The sequence below is a fragment of the Scatophagus argus genome, chromosome 22 (genome assembly GCF_020382885.2).
Source record: "Scatophagus argus isolate fScaArg1 chromosome 22, fScaArg1.pri, whole genome shotgun sequence".
NCBI lineage: Eukaryota > Metazoa > Chordata > Actinopteri > Scatophagidae > Scatophagus > Scatophagus argus.
This window is the reverse complement of record NC_058514.1, coordinates 9,769,344-9,786,259: the sequence shown is the minus strand read 5'-3', so window position 1 is coordinate 9,786,259 and position 16,916 is coordinate 9,769,344. Positions and strand designations below refer to the sequence as shown.

At 42.1% G+C, this 16,916-nt stretch overlaps 1 protein-coding gene across 1 annotated transcript in view; it reads left to right on the top strand.

Annotated features, from left to right (window-relative positions):
* Positions 1-12,734, top strand: part of mdfic (MyoD family inhibitor domain containing) — a 112,973-nt gene extending 100,239 nt beyond the window's left edge. Inside the window, exons 6-7 of the mRNA XM_046379332.1 lie at positions 2,090-2,130; positions 12,674-12,734. Of these exons, the coding sequence (XP_046235288.1) occupies positions 2,090-2,110 (21 nt within the window). The 3' untranslated portion in view covers positions 2,111-2,130; positions 12,674-12,734. The remainder of the gene's footprint in view (positions 1-2,089; positions 2,131-12,673) is intronic.
* Positions 12,735-16,916: the final 4,182 nt, after the last annotated feature.

Sequence of the window (16,916 nt, the reverse complement as noted above, 5' to 3'; positions counted from 1 at the left end):
CTCGAGCGAGAGCAAGAATCAGGGGTCAATGGTGTGTCTTTAAAGAAACTTTCCCTCTCTTCGCCTCTCTACTCAGCTCTGTTCCTCCCTGGAATACTAATATCAGCAGGGAGAGCGAGAGAGGGGGAGATGACAGAAACATTGTGGACGTATGTGTCAGGGAGAAGGGTCAGTTCTGGGCAGACGCTTGTTAATACTTGCCTGTTAATAAAATTTATCCTCCTCGCTGTCGACTCCTGTCAGCACCAGGACCAAACGTGCGTTTTGTGAAGATGCATTCTGTTTAAAAAATTGTCTTTTTTTTATTTTAGAGAGCGATATAAGAGAAGAGAGGTAGATATAGACAAAAGAAAATGAATTGGATAATATGTGAAAATGTAGATTGACACAAAGGGGAGTAACGGTGGCGCAATGTGGAGCAGGTCACTGGTGTAAGAAGTTTCAGATTATTCAATTACAAGTAAAATTTCTGCATTAAAAATGTTAAGTAAAAAAAATCTTGTCAGGAAAATGTACTTAAAGTGTCAAAGAGTGTTCATTATGCAAAATGGCACCTTTCAGTGCTGTTATACATTATAATGATGGGTAGATGGAACTTGGATTATTATTATTATTACTGATGCATTAAAATGTATGCAGCATTTTAATGTTTCACCTGCTGCAAGTGGAGCTGATTTTAACTAATTGTAACTGTTTTGGTGTTACTTCATTCAGACTAAAACTGTGAACTTTTTAGAGTTCAGAAACTGATAGTAGTAGTAGTGGTTTTTATATGAAGTACAGGTGTGTACAGTAACCACAGGATAAATGTAGTTGAGTGGAAGAAGGAGTAGCATTTGAAGGAAATAATTAGGTAAAATAGAAGTATTCTTAAAAGTTAGATTTCCCGGCTGATTATTGTTTCAGTGAATCAGTACTCACCCACAACAATCTTTTTGTTTCAGATTTTATGTCTAATTTTGAATGTTTTTTGACTAAATTGAGAACAGTGTTGAAAAAGGCAAAATTATTATTTAGGCCTACTTCAGAAAATTTCCAACCAAAGCAAAAGTGAACATAAAAATTTGTCTGCAAACTTCTTCATTTGCAAAAATCTTGTAACATGTGCTGTTATATCAACTTTTATTATTAAGATTATTATTTAAATAACGTCCAGCTTGAAATGAATTCAAGTAAACAAATTTGAAGTGGTTATATTGATGGTGATGGTACTTGAATTCATCAGATGAAGCTGTGGGGGTACAACTTACAAAAGAGGTTGGGAACATTTTGCTCTAGACTGCTACAGATACATTATGTATCAGTATGAAAAAATACTGAGGTTTGATACCCAGCAGGCATCTGTTTGTCCGAGACAGCGAGATACGTAAAAGGCAGAGTCTGTGTGTGTGAATGGTTGAAAGAGGAGGCGTAGAGCCATTGTAGGTTTGGGTGAGAGAGAGACAGTCTGAGTTAGAAGATGGAGTGAAACACTTGGATCCTTTCCAGTGCTACAAGAGCACCGGGGCCAGAAGAAGGGCAGGGCAACAGTGAGAGAGTGACAATCGTCAGGTGATTAGAAAGACTCGGAGGCTAGGTAGACCTACAAAATGAATAACGGCGCACCCCAAACCGTGCCATAAGGCTCAATGGTTTGTGATTTGCAAGTTGATAAGACAAGAAGATTAATAATGCCGCATGATAATGGCTGGCTGAAGCTCAGCTGGGGAGATGGTAATGATGGGATATTGCTGTAGGAGCAGTTCACTGAGCCACAGTGGAGTGAAGGGAGAGAGGGATAGACAGAGAGGGAGAGAGAGAGAGGGTGAGACTGGTAGAGAAAGAGAGGGAAGCTGCAGCTGCATGGGGGGAAAAAAAGCACTCATCCCAATTGGCCCTCAGGATATGAGAGTTTGAAAAATGAGAATGCAGTTATCATTTTAATTAGATATAAAGTTTTTTATAATATATATAGTCTGTGTGTGTGTGTGTGTATAATTTTGCTGAAATAAGGACTTCAAAGAACATACGTATTTTGCAGCACAGTGTCCCATCATAATTCCTAAATGACAGTTTATGTTCATTTGCTTTTTTTGTGTGTGTCTGCCAGGTGGGGAATTGCAGAAGGTGATCGTGGCCCTTGGTGAGCAGGTAAATTATCAACACTTACGCCATCACACACACCATCACAGACACTCAGAAGCATGACTTTTTTTTCTTTTTTCTTTTTTTTTTTTTGGTTTGAATTGTGTATCTCCTTGTTCTTCTTTTAAGTGTTTTTATCAGCAGTTCGTTAGTGTGTCAAAGAACATCAGGCTGCAGCAATGATAGTATTTATTCACTGTTTAGAATTGGCCTCCAGGGTGAAATGTTCAACATGTTTTCGTCCCCTGCATCACCACAGAGGAAATTAAGTCAAATTGCAAAAAAAAAGAAACAGCTTGTTTGTTCCCCCCGTCAACACAAACGCCCAGTTTCCCTCCGAGAAACAGGAGTCTAATCTCCCGTGGAAATTCTACATTTTTAATGATCTTGTTTGATTATGACAAGCTGTTAAATGCTGTGATCTATTTCTGCTGTTTCTCCTGTTACATCTTCAGCACTGTTGACTTGTGTGTTTACACCTCAGACAAACATTTTGTCAGATCCCGATTCATCTTAATTGCACCACTTTGTCAGCGCCTGTTGATGATCTTTTACCGCACCCTTCACTCAGTGTTTCACCGCTGTGTCTTTGTTTTAGTCGGCACGCATGCTGGAACGACTTAGATACTGATCAAACTGCTTTTTTCATCTCGAAGGGAACTCATGATTACACGATCAGTTTTGAAGTAGAGCCCATTCTTAGAAAGGAGCCATAGACTGTATAATAAATGGCAGAAAGAGCAACCTTGACGTCACCCATGGGTTTCTGAAGAGCCGTATGTGGAGGTCATTGTGAGCAGTTTTAGCTGCGTCAGTCTTATCTTTGCCTGACTTGACCTAACTCCCAGCTAATCCAAAAATGGGCAAACAGGTGGTGCAAGTGTGGAGATGAGGCAAGCCGGTGACTGAAACCTGGCTACCTTGCTCAAAGTTACCAAGCTGGTTAAGGACACTCTGTTATCCTGGAGTGTATTTTCTGTATGTTCATGAAGTAAAATACATTTCTCCTAAATTTATTGATCATTTAAGAGAGAATTACAATAACATGTCACCATGTATTTTGTCTACTTCAAAATACACTGCGAAAGTGAAGATAAATTCAGTGTTTTAAGAGAAATGACTCTCTTTTGGCACCATCCTCAAGTGGCCATTCAAGGAACTACAGTTGTTAGTTTTCTATGTTGGCTTCATTTTTCATCCGCAGAGTTTGCTGCTTTCAAGGATGTCATTTTGAATATCTCAAAAAAATGTTTTCATTATTTACTCATGCTCCAGACCTGAACACATTTCCCTGAGCAAATGCCGTGAAGCAAAACACAGGATCTTTGTTGAGGCAAGCTCTCTGAGCTCACTAAAAACAATACCTCAACTGAACAATGTTTTGAAGAAGCATGAGGGTTGATGTAGTTCATGGTTTTAAACTAAAGCCATGCAGAATAATTATTCAGAAAAATTTTTGAATCTAGCAAAAGCTAATTTCAATTTGGTTACAGTCAGATGGTTGAACATCATTGATAGAATGACATTTGAGTCGTTTGAGGTCAGTGCAGCTCTGAACGATCCCCAGATGTCTGCTAATGAGTCAGTAATGGTCATTAATGCCTAATTAACATGGCAGAGTGGGGATTGTGGAAACTGTAACTCGAGCAACACCACCACTCTTTCTTGTACTGCTTGTGAAAATAAGGAGGGTGCATGATCCAGCCAAGTGTAGGAGGCCTATTTGTGAAAGTAATCACACTAACGAGTGACAAGTTAATTATGTGACAAGTTGTGTTCCAAAGATCAACTTGGCTAACAGATGTTGTTATTGATGGCAGTCCCCAAGAATAGCTGTGGCAGCTAATTCGCTCATTACCACAGCTGGTTAACAGCAGTTGTTTTATTATACAGGATATGTTGTGATGATGTTTGTCACCATACTGCAGAGAACAATGCAATGGTTTATTTTTGACTGCAAGGAGAGTGAGAGTACCCCTGCCTTCTATATGCATGTAGATACTTGAATTTTTTTTATTTATTTATTTTTTTAAAATCAGATGTCAAATCAATCAAATGTTTGTCAGAGTGAGAAAATGTAACAATGTCTGATGGTCAGTATGGGAAAAAAATTGTGTTAAAGAGGGGAAAAAACACACTTTGTACCTAAATGTCAAAGTGTCCCTTTAAGATCTTTTATTTTATAACAGAGACAAGATAAGATCATAATCCTGTCAGCATTCTCCTTTCCGATTCTATCTAGATTTTCCCACTTAGACAAGTTTTAATTAGATAGCAATAAGTAATTAGCATTTATTAACTTTCACAGGCTCGACACCTGTCTTTGTTTCTTCTCTTTTCTTTCTCTGCGTGTATGATGGATATGTTGGATGCCCCTGGTGCTGGTAATCACACTGACAGAAGGGTTGTTTGTCCAAAGTGGGATTGACACTCAGTCAGGGCCTCAGCGTCCTCAGCCTCCCCCCCATCATCGACATGACACAAAGTGGAATGAGCCACATTAGCGACACGCAGCCACAGACGTGCCTGCACCCCTGCAGTTTACACCCATTAAACGCCCATGATAATGCTCTGAACGCCTGTGCCCCCCACACACAACCCCACAAACCCCCGTACGCTGCTTCCTGGATCTCTGTGCGGTAAGCACTGATAACTGATGATGAGGGGGAAGACGTGACAGTGTCAATAACTATAATCATCCCTGGGCAGGAAATAATGAAGCATATGTGCCATGTCAGCCTTACATGCCTCCAATATCTCCCTAATAAAATGAAGTGGAAAAAAAATTTATCTGAGAAGGAAAAAAAAGAAAAAAAACAATCAATAAAGCCATCTAATGATAAATACGAAATTGCCATGTGGAGTGAATATTATTTTCCCTCTGTGAGGATGCCGGGCAGATTATTAGGATGAAGGGGAGAAGCCTATTTGTATGTAAATGGGAGATTGATTATATTTATTTGCTGGCAGAGGGGCTCCGAACAGCTCGTCTGTGAGACACACACACTCACACAAAGAAGAGTGAGAGACATCCATAAAGAGTCTGGTCATCAGACAGCTGTTTTTCTGTCTGTTCGGTGCCCAGGCCCTTATGACAGAGGAAAGAAATAATACAGAAAAGACAGACAGAGAGAGAGAGAGAGAGAGAGAGAGAGAGCTCAGTCCTCTGGCTGCCAGCTCAAGCAGGGCTCACCTCTCCAGAATATTCTAATTACCAGCCCTCCTCATTACTGATGTCATGTCAATGAGAGAGGGAGGAAAAAAAAAAGAGGGAACTTCAAGCACAGAGGACCAATTCTGTAATTTCTTAATCACTTTTTTGGCAACCTTTGCATGTGCTGTGGTTAATGCCTCAAATTGAATGTTTCTTTGGTTTCTCTCTAAATAGGCTATCATGCCGTTGCGGCGGCGCTTAGCGAAATCTATTATTGTCATTTGCATAGGGGCCTTTTTAGTGGCAGAATCCTACAGAGGGGCGAAGAACAAAGAGCTCATGAGGGAGAAAATAGGACAGAAATGATCCGGCGCTGCCTTCAAAATGTGACGTCAGGTCCCTAATGAAATCTTTTGACTGAGACCATAGCAAATGGTGGAATCTATATCTGACACTTAATGGTTTGCATAGAAATTAGAGACGAAGAGCGAGTGAAGGACCCCCTTTCGCTTGATGTCCCCTGATTAATTTACAGCACTTTTGTTACGTCTGCATCGTCCAAAATAAATTAACCACCATGCTGGAGATATCAGAAACGGAGAGGGGGTGGGGCGGGGATGCAATTTATTAGAGAAAAAAGTTAGATGAGATTAAATAAAACACCTAATTGACAGGAAAAGTCACCAAGCACAAGCTGTTCGCCATTGTTGCAGAGAAGCGTGCGAATGTGTTTGGAAGGGGTGGGAGATGGGTTGGGGGGGGGGGCGCATAAGAGGGAGAAATAAAGAAAGAGCGATAGAGAGAAAGAGCTGGCCACTTGATTTCCTATGAAAATTAATCGGCTATCAAACAATCTTGGTCTGCCGAGGATGATTATACAGCAGGGGCAGAGACAGAGGAGGCAGGGGGAGAAAGTGAGAGTGTGAGGGAGAGAGGGAGAGAATGCCCTTTGTGTAGGTGAAATGTGTCGGGGACTGTCATCGTAATATACCTCAGTGAAATGAAGGTTAATTCTGATGTACAGCCTGCATGGCCGTCATTATCGGCGAATCATGAAAATAAATTAAGCCACTGAAATAGATACTCCTCTGGTACGCGGCAGGGATCTCATGAAGGATGGACGGCTGAACTTTACAGATTATTATTGGGAAATAGTGCCGAATTCAATTAATGCACCTAAAAGACACCTTTATAGAGGACAGCCATAATTTAAATGACAGCAGGGTGTAATTTTGCTTGTTATAAGTCAAATTTGCAGAGTTTCATGTTTCATGCGTTTTTCTCCTTCCCCCACAACCCGCTTTACCCCCCACCTTTTATTATTTTTTTTTTCCTGTTTGCCGAGCATCTTCTTGTCCTTTACTCCAAGAAAATTCCTGAAAAGAAGGAAATGCCCCCCCCCCCGTGTTAAGGTTGATGCTGCCGTACAGCTGGAATCAGATTTGAACAAGAATTAATTAAATAAAAAAATAAATTTGCTGCACTTCCAGCATTGTAACCACTCCTCATCTCCTCCTGAGTCTCAGAGCATATTTACAGTAATCCTCTGCGGCAGATCCTGCATCGCCTGTCCGCTTCTCCACCTCACGGTGCAGGACCCCCCGTGCAGACGAACCCTGCGAAGCATACAGATGTTAGAGTCTTTATGCAGATCCACCCCACCTTGAAAAACTGAACGAGAGACCAATGAACTGGGTAAATGGTTGACCTCTCACCTGCGCACAACGGAGAGAGAAGCCAGCGGCTTAATCCAGGCAGGTGTCTGACAAGCAGGCGAACACAGCCAGGGCCGTTTCGTGCTGACCCTCACTCAGACCTCCCTTATCTATTAATCTACACCTCTCTGTAGCGGGCGGGGGGGTTGAATTAACACCTCAAAAGGGGAATGGGGGGGGCTTCTGATTAACACACATCACCTCGCCAAGCCACCATCTGCCTGCCCAAAATGCAAGGGACATATACAAACTCATATATAATGTCACATGAACAAACTTTACATGCTTACACACATCATTCTCTTTATTTTTAGAACTCACGCACACACTTTTTACTGCAGGATCAACGTATGCATGGTTTAACATGGCTTTTGAACATGTTTTATGGCAGTTTTCTGAATAAGCAGGAAAATAATGTTCATCCAGAAATGAAATATTAGAAGAAATGTCCCAGTCTGCTCGGCTCTCCTGTTGAGCAGCTCCTCATGTCTGTTGTTTAATTTGACATAAATTGCTTTTCCCCCCATCTAAACAGAGGAAGTGTTAAATATTTATATGCCTGTTTTTTTACTTTATGGAAGATTTGTTAGACGCAAAATAGAAACTGAACTAGTTGCGTCTTTATGGCGCATGAAATATATGAATGGATTAAAGGAGCAAGCTCGCAAGAATGCTGCACATTGAAAATTGCATCATAAAAAGCAGAAGAGCGGTGCATGAAAATAGGTGGATGAAAACTGTTCATATAAAAGTTGGGAGTTGTTAAAAGTATATATTGAAAAAAGGACAAATCCCAGCACTGACTTATTCCATTCTCAGCCCAGTGAGGAAAGCCAAATAGGAGTAATTGTATTTGAGGGTAGTAATTTAGACTGTTAAAACCATTGGTGTCATCTTTATTTAATCTCACCCGTGGCGAGAAATCATATCCTCTCTTTTTCCAAAGCCAAACACACACAAATCTTCACTTCCTTCCTCCTCTCCTCCAACTCTCTTCCTCCTTCTCTTTTCTCCTCTCTCAATTTCCCCTTTCTCAACTCGAACAGTTTAAAGAATCCTTCCACTATCGTTATTAGTATTGAACTCATTTTTAAATTCAGAAATTGGCTAAGGAAGATCATTCATTGCAGCAGATAGTAAAATCAATAGCTTTTGTGTCAGGCGGCAGGGTCTGTCTCCGTCTCTCAGGGTGGGTTGGAGCTCCGTGTGTGTGTGTGTGTGTGTGTGTGTGTGTTTGAGCAGCATAGTACAGTACAGAGTGCAGACAAAAGGCGAGTGAAAACTGGGGGAGTGGGGCCACCTCTTGACGACATGGATACACAGTCACACACATGCACACACACTCACATGCACCGCAGTACGTCCTCGTTCTGGGCTGCAAGTCCAGACACACACATGCTCAAATACATCTAGATATTAACAAATGCACGCCTATATTTTGAATTTAAATGTAATATAAAGATTTACAGGCATTTATTTATTTGTTCGCATTTTTGTTAATTCACAGATTTACATAATAATAAATTTGCTCAAATTTACATACACATTTACTTCAATATTATGTTTGATTTTATGCATCAACACACCGGGTACATTTTTATAGCACAGACATCATACACACAGTTTTCTTTTTTTCTTTTCTGTTTCTTTCTTTTTTTTTTCTTTTTTTTTTTTTGCAGGCAGAGCCCACTGACGGAACGAGGACAACTTATCCCAATGAGAGTCAAATCAATCAAGTCCTTTTAATCACCACTCTGCTTTTATAGTGTGGCAGTAATGATGGAAGCCTATGTAGGGGCAATCCCCTAAGACAACCCCCTCCAACCCCCCGCCCCCCATGCGGCTCAGATTGGAGCCGACACACACACTCAACTCTGATGATTTTCATTTCTCAATTACATTATCTTATTAACCAATCAATTGCCGGCCTTATCAATAATTAATGGCTCCCCAACTATTAGAACGTAGATTAGATTAAACGCCAGTCTCTTGTCTCCTTTCTTTGATACTTTTAACTGGGCCTTTCTTGGCCAATGTGATTTCAAGAGGAAACTCCATATATGAATGCATTTTTAAAGATAGTTTTATTTTGTCAACTGCCACTGCTTGGAAGGAGATCACCACTGATATCTTTTTCTTTGTCAGCTTTTAAGAGATGCATTTTCTTTTACTGCAACACCGTAAAGCTGTCAGGCAATAGCTGAAATTGCCATTAATTATTTTTAATCATTTCCAATGCAGTTTTACCTGAATTCAAATTAAACACCACGTTATTGACTGCTGATATATTTTTTCCTCCTTTTTTCTGTTTTCCTCCTTCTTTCTTTTTAAGTATAAAGACTGAACAGAGCACCAGATTAAATGAGCTGTTAGAAGGATATTTTTGCAGAGCGATGCCCAGCTATGGCATGCACTGCTGCTCCTGCCTGCCTGCCTGCCAGGCGAGTGCTCGGAGGGGTGTAAAGGAACGAGCTTATGGATCGATGTCTCACTCTGCTCGGCCCAGCTGTAGCTGTTGTTTCTCACACAGAGAGGCTTTGTCTGGGAGCCACAAAAAAAAAAAAACAGCCGGTAACAACTGTTTACCGTCTGCTGCCTTGGGTCTTGAACTCGTTACATCTTGCGGTAGCCGGCGGCGGCTCGCTCTTTGAGGCTGCTGATATTAACTGCTTTGACAGAACTGAAGTGGTCTGGGGGTTGGTGCTATTGAAACATCAGGATTTTTGGCTAGTATTGGAAAACATTGGTCTGTGTGTATGTGTGCATTTACAGACACATACACACCTGTAGACAACACCACTAATTGTAGAAAATAGTTTCATTTTCTATTTTGAATCTCCTGCCCATTTAAACACACACATTAAGGGATTCTTGACCCCTGACTGCAGGGGCTATGCAGCTGTTAATTATAACCTGGTTCACAGGTTACACACATGCTTGCTATGAATCATGCTGGCGCTATACAGAGGCAGTTCAGAATCATTTTCTTGTTTCTTTTTTTGAGGCGGTAGGTGATTGAAGCTGCCAAGGCTGCGTTGGTAAAACCCAATCTTACTTGGAATGAAGTAAGAAGGAAAAGATGCAAAAATGTGAACGAGGGAGAGTAAACCTCCTTCGTTTTCTTTCTCTCTGAGCCCCTTTTCCTTTTTAAGCTGGGCCTGAAACATCTGTCAACACTCAGACTTGGGTGGTGGTGGAGGAGAGAGCGGAGGGCCCCGGTATGCGGCAGGCCCGACCCGGGAATCGGTGGAGCCGCTCAGCTTGGCACGGCCGCCTTGTTTATTTGCCCTGACCTTGCATTCACTCCCAGGTTATGGGACCTGCTTAGTGAAAGGGGCCATTGTCCTGCAGGAAAAATCTGTTACAAATATTTACCATGGAGGAGGGGGATGCAAAGCCTGTGGCCTGCAGCCAGCCAGACTTGAGCTGTAAAATTGACTACAGTGCATTTTTTGAATTAGCAACCTCCACCCTTGGTTCCTTTTAGCCAGGGTTAAAATGATACCCCCACATTCCTGTTAATGAGAGCACACTGTCACAGATTATTAGTCATTTATTAGCCTTAACATCAGGATCCTATGATTTCCTTCAACCGAAATTTAGTCCATAACCCAACGTTTCAGAGCAACAGAGCATACAGCATGTGTGCAGGGACAGCCTGGTCATGCATTTTATGACTTCGGTTGGTCTGCGCATTACTGAAATTATAAATCCCCTTAATTTTATGTACTTTTAAAAAACACTCACTAATTTGCTTCCCTGGCCTGTAGTTTGTGTACAACATTTTATTTAACTACAGCGCCAATGTTTTTCTTGCAGAAAAATCTGGAGCACATCCCTGCACTACATTTTTTATTCCACAGGGTCCCCCTGTTAGGTCAGTAGTAACAAATGCATTTTCAAAAAGGCTGCATAAATTCCCTTTTCCCTCCTCTCATATGGGTTTTCTTGAAAATGCCATACTGGTTTTAGTTGGAATAAATCTGCTGGTTTCCATCACGCTCGCCTTTTTTTTTTTACCCTTGCAGCCGGACCAGGCGGACGCCCTCACCGGCGCATTGACATGCAACAAAGCTAATGGTGGCCGGGACAGGAGGGCCTAATCTTCACTAACTGACAAGATTTAAATTGAGGAGACATCTTCCGCTGATTAGCTCCCACACCCACAATTATCCAACTGGGGTGTCAAGCAAGGTTTAACATCTCCACTGATTCTGCTCTCCTGAGACATCCAGGAGGCAATGCAATCGCTTTTAATAACTGCCTCCCTCTTTTGCTTCCTCCCTCCATCCCTATCTCACCCCCTTCTCGTCCTCGACGTCCAATACTCCTTGTGCCGCACGGTTTTCCTGCCCCCCCCCCCCCCCCCCCCCCCCATTTCTCTTTCTATCCCTGCTTATTCCTCTCTCTCTCTCTCTCTCTCTCTCACTCACTCACTCTCACTCTCTCTCTCTCTCTCTCTCTCTCTCTCCTACCTTCTCTCCTGCTGCAGCCCCCCCACCGGTTCTCAGTCATTCAAGCTCCCTTCAAAATTAACCTTTCCTGCGAAAATATAATTTCTCACAAAATGAACCCCACTGAGCGATTTCTTTTTTTATTTGGAATAATTTATTCAAATTGCCCTACTCAGAACAGCAGAACAATCTGAACACCAAGTGGACCCCTGAATTTGGATCTGTCTCTCTTTTTTTCATCTAAGAGTAGAGGGAGAGAGAAAGAAAAAAAAAAGTTTATGTACCTTGCTATCTTCTGGCAAATAAGGGGATGGGCTTGCTTCCACCTTCTATCCCCTGCGCTCTGGCAGCGGTATCCCCCTCGAGTGTACACCTCATTAAAATTCATCTGATCTGAATATTTTTTGCAAATATGGTCTGATTGCTCACCATGACATGAAACATCCCTGTGTGTTATTTTAATCACACGCACCCCAACGGGCAATGTATATGATGGCTGTGACATTGAACTCCTCCACTGCTTGACCCCATTTTATGAGTGCACGTCATTTTAGGAGGGGGGCCGGGGGGACGGGAGGACGGGGGGGTGGTTTGGAAGTTACCTGGAATGATGGACATGCTTGATAATTCTTCCCTTTTTTTTCCTTCAAATGTTCACACAGCATCAGCTCGGTTTAAAGCCCCTCTCAATCACGCTGCCCCCCCTCCCCTCCCCTCCCCTTACACCCCTGCTTCCCTCTCCCTCTCTAATGAACTGTTTTCTTCCGGTGATGGAACGGGGACACAAAGCAATGTGATTAATAATTTACTGTTTAGTTTTACTAATTGATCTGTTTTGGGAGCCAGGATGAAAGTGAGGATGCATCCTCAGCGCACAATGCCTTTCATATGGCATTTATCCACAAGTCACCACCGGCTCCCTCAAGATGAATAATGAACTAAACAAGATCAAATAATGATCACTTGGGAGTGTGAGAGAGAACTCCCTTACAAACACCACTGAGTTTACCTTAGGTTCTTTCTGCATATCACACAACAGAGTGATGCAGGAGATTAGCTGCATGAAAGCAGGTTGTTATCAGCGGCAAAGACAAGGACAGAACTTGTGATTAGTTTTTAGTGTTTGTGAAGTCTGAAAACTTTTATGCTTGTCTCATTCAAATATGATATTGCTTGTCCAAAGATGATGTTACATTTGCTCTTCTGTAACCTTGACTGTCTTTCAGAAGAAGCAGAAGAATGGCAAGAAAGAACGGCATCCGGCCTCCTTAACCTCTGATATCAGGGTGAGTTTCAACCTTGACGGTTGTAATTTCACTTTTTTGCAAGCAAGTAATTCTGACCTGCCTCAATTGACAACATAAACCACACATGAGAATAATATAAATGACACACACAAGAACAGGAACCTTGGAAGAGGAGAGGCTGACCAGACCTGAAGGGACAAATGTTAATGAATTATGATAACAAAGTAAGGCTTTCTAGACAATTTAGAACATCGAATGTCATCACAGTGAATATTTGGATTGAACCATTCATTTTAATTGAAGTAAATCTGAACTCGTGCACTTAAAATTGTCTTCCATGCAAGGCCCCAGTAAGTCATAACAAGTCAGCGTAGTCGGTGAAGTGCTTCCTGCTGGAACAGATTCAGTCTCCCTTCCCTCCTGAACCCCTCCACAATATTGTCATGGAAAAAGTACAGCGGCCTGAGGCATCCTGCTGGCTCAGCAGGGGAATGAGCATACACTGTGTTTGTGACGTCACGAGTTTGAATCCAGCTCACGGCTTTTGACTCTCTGCACTAATAAAACAGAAATGCAGCAAGAGCAACAGGAAGATTAAAACAGCAATACAGCAGTTTGCAGTAACATTTTTACTAGAATGTACAGAGCACCTGTGAGCTTCTACTTGACCACTGTGCTGTAGTGTGGGGTCAGATATTGGCTAAGCCACTGTGATTGTCAGTGTGTGTTTACTGCAAGGTGCACAGGAAAACCTTAGGGGTTAAATGCATATAAAAGTAACTTACAGGTATATAAAATACGCTGCTAACATTCAAAACATTTCAACTATTGGCCAGTTGAGGACATTTGTTTATACACAGCCTCTTCAGTGCTGGCTTTCGGCTGCTTCTGAGCCATTTCACTGTGCTAATCTTTGGCTCGGATGGGGAGGGCCGTGCATTAGGCAAGGGAAGGAGTCTGCTGCAATATATTTATCCACAGCACCTTAACACTGAGGAGGGATTAAAAACGAAATGAGAAACATTCCTTCTTTGATGCGCCAGGTCTTAAAAGAGACAGAATGGGGTGAAAAACATCTTGTATCGCGAAGATGTTCATCTGTTTACAGATGAGCCGTGTGTGCCTTTTTTTGTGTGTGCGTGTGTGTGTGTGAGACTGCCTCAAATTTACATTTTATTGTTTTGGATTACACGCTGTTGGCCCATTGAACCTAATGTGGTTTCTCCACTGCCGTATCTGTAATGGTTATAGCTGTTAGCTTGTAAATAAGGTTTAATACAGTGAGCCAGTGAAACACCAGCCTCTGTGTGTGTGTGTGTGTGTGTGTGTGTGTGCGTGCGTTCACATGCTCTCAGTGGTCTCTTATAAATATTCCCATGGCTGGGTAGAGAGTGTCATTATTTGTTAGCTGCAAGTAGCATAAGATTAAAGCAGCAACTAAATGCCCATATCATTACCCTATTAGCATATGACATATATGTGTATAGGTGCCTGCTTAATTAACGTTGATTGATTAGAATCAATGACTGTAAAAAAAAAAAAAAAAAAAAGAGGCTTGCTAAGAGGGGGCAGGGTTTGTGGGTGGTTAAGTAGGGTGTCTTGTGAAAATATCCAGAATTTAACTGAAGATAGTCCTCTTATTTCTGATTTGATTTGGCTTAGCTGTTAAACATGCAGACAATCTAGTTGCCTTTGATACTCTACGAAAAGCTCTCCTGCCTGCACCCCCCCACTCAAAAAAAAAAAAAAAAAATAGTAGCCTAATTTTGTCATGGATATTACACAGACACATGCATGAATCAGTGCTGGTTGTCATAATTATGTTAACATAGGGGATATTAAAAGAGACAGGCCTGTTTCCAAAGGTGAGACTGTGGAATCAGCTCGGCGCTCAACAAACCTTGGTGTCAATCATGCAAGCGATTCATATTCAACTAAAGTCAAGCGCATCTGCCTGGATGCATTATTTATGTCGGAAATAAGCAGCTTAACCGAATCATGCTAGCAGCTATTAGCAAGAGACACACACCTAACTCGCTCCCTGTCTCTCTTCGGAGGCCATGTTTGAAGTCTAAATAACACAAGTTTGATTAGGCCCATGGAAGCCAAAGCAATCCCACTGAAGTCTGCTGTTGTATGGAGCGGGAACAAAGGCACGACTGTGTTTGTAGTTGTCATTAGGCTGTGTATCTCCCTCTCCCTTTTACCCTCTATCTCCAGCTCTCTCCGCAGGCCAAATAACGGCGGAGGTTAGCATTCCAGAGTTACGGCTCTATCCTCCTGTCATGAGTGTGAGGCTCTGTTTTAGATCAGCCGTCCCCGCCGCGCCTGATGGACAGCTCTGAGGATAAATGCAACATGAATAAAAACAGCACTGTTGACTGTATAAAGGCATTTGTTGATGAACCGGAGCTTGTGTTGAGAGGGAAAGGGGTGAGGGTGTATGTGTGTGGGGGAGGTTGTGTGAGGGTTAAGTGTTGCCAGGTATTGTGGGGTAAGTGAGTGTCCTCCTCCTCCTCCTCCACACTGTTCATATTCAGTCTCCACCTTTCAAATATGTCTCATTCATAATGGATAGATCCGGATCTCTGTTTTGCATCTTCAACTGACAGTTTTAGTGTTTTTCTTTTTTTTTCTCATCCTTCTTTTCCTTTTCTTTTTTTCACCCTCCCCCAGGCTGATGTCCTGGTTACTGTGCTGTAGGAGAGCGCGGCTGTTTGTAATCCAGTGGAATTTGTCTCGGTCTTAGAGCAAAGGCCTGTGATCTATGGCCTAGTTCTGTTGGAGTGCACAACATAAGAAACTTACAGGTTTATTACAGGTAAAAATATCACTAAGGGCCTTTTGGTCCATTTGTCTGGCATCACTGTCGTGCTGTGAGTTATAGGTAGACCTTGACAGTGAATCATTTCCTTTTTAAGTGGGACAGGGAAAATGTCCTGGGCCTGCACACACATTTAGACACCTGCACTTACATTCGACCTCATAAACCCATGTACAACAAAGCTGCATCAGGTGGTCCCCGCAGGTTACCCATCATCAAGCCTAAATACAGCCCTCTATCACGGGCAGGTCTCCATTTACCTCCACACACACACGCACACATACACACCGTAACCCTGGCAGCCCTAGCACAGGCTGCCTTTTACCCCTGCTTATTTAGATGCACTCGAGGACACAATGGGGGTGCATTAGCGGCGCTCGGCCTCACAGCAGCTGTAATTTCATTGTGGTTACCACATGCATCCTACTTGACTCTCAATTCACTCTCTGGGATGAGGGCCAAATAATGGGATTTACCCTGTCTGACGAGAGCCTCCCTCCCTCCCTCCCCTCTGTGTGTGTGTGTGTGTGTGTGTGTGTGTGTGTGTGTGTGTGTGTGTGCAGGTGAATGCGGGTATCTCATACATAAAACTAACTATGGGTGTAGTTACTGGCATGTGTATGCATGTATGTATACAGTGTGGTACGTGCATATATGTGAATGTGTTTTACCATATATGTCCTTTTGTTCTGCCAGTTCAGCTATCATTGTCAACACCAGGGCTAAATGCGCTGCTACTCCACCACCATTGTGGTTAAAGGGATGAGCTTGTTCTAAATGGACTACAGAGTAAATGGCTTGCTTGAACATATGAGGGATGTCATCAAAAAAAATGCTTGTTGCCCATGTGGTTAAAAGCTGAGATGCATGTATGTTCTACAGAATTAAAGTTTTAGAAAACTAATAGTATTAGTACTGTCATGCCAGGAGTTATTTTGGTCCAGGACTACTTTGGAATACTGTCACTGTGGATTGAAACTTATTTGGTAACATGTCTGCTTTAGGATAAACACATGTATGAACATACTATGACTGACATGTTAAGTATTCAATTGTTTTAAAATTCCTGGTAGTATTTTACTCATGCAGAATTACTGCAGTGTATAGAAGATGAATATACTGTAGGGCTAGGCTTTAGCTGTATTTGCAGTTGCATCTGAAGACTGGAGTATGTCTAATAAAACGCTGTGCTCTCGTCCTAACCCTTATTTCTTAGTAATTAGAATGGAAAATAAAAAATGAAAAGTAAAAGGCTTAAAAACTTTTCATTTGTATTCATGAGATAAGCATTGTGAGCCATGAGAAGGAGGCAAACAGCTCCCCCATCACAATACCGCGTGCATCACTTTTATCGTACACTCAAATGTTCACACACACACACACACACACACACACACA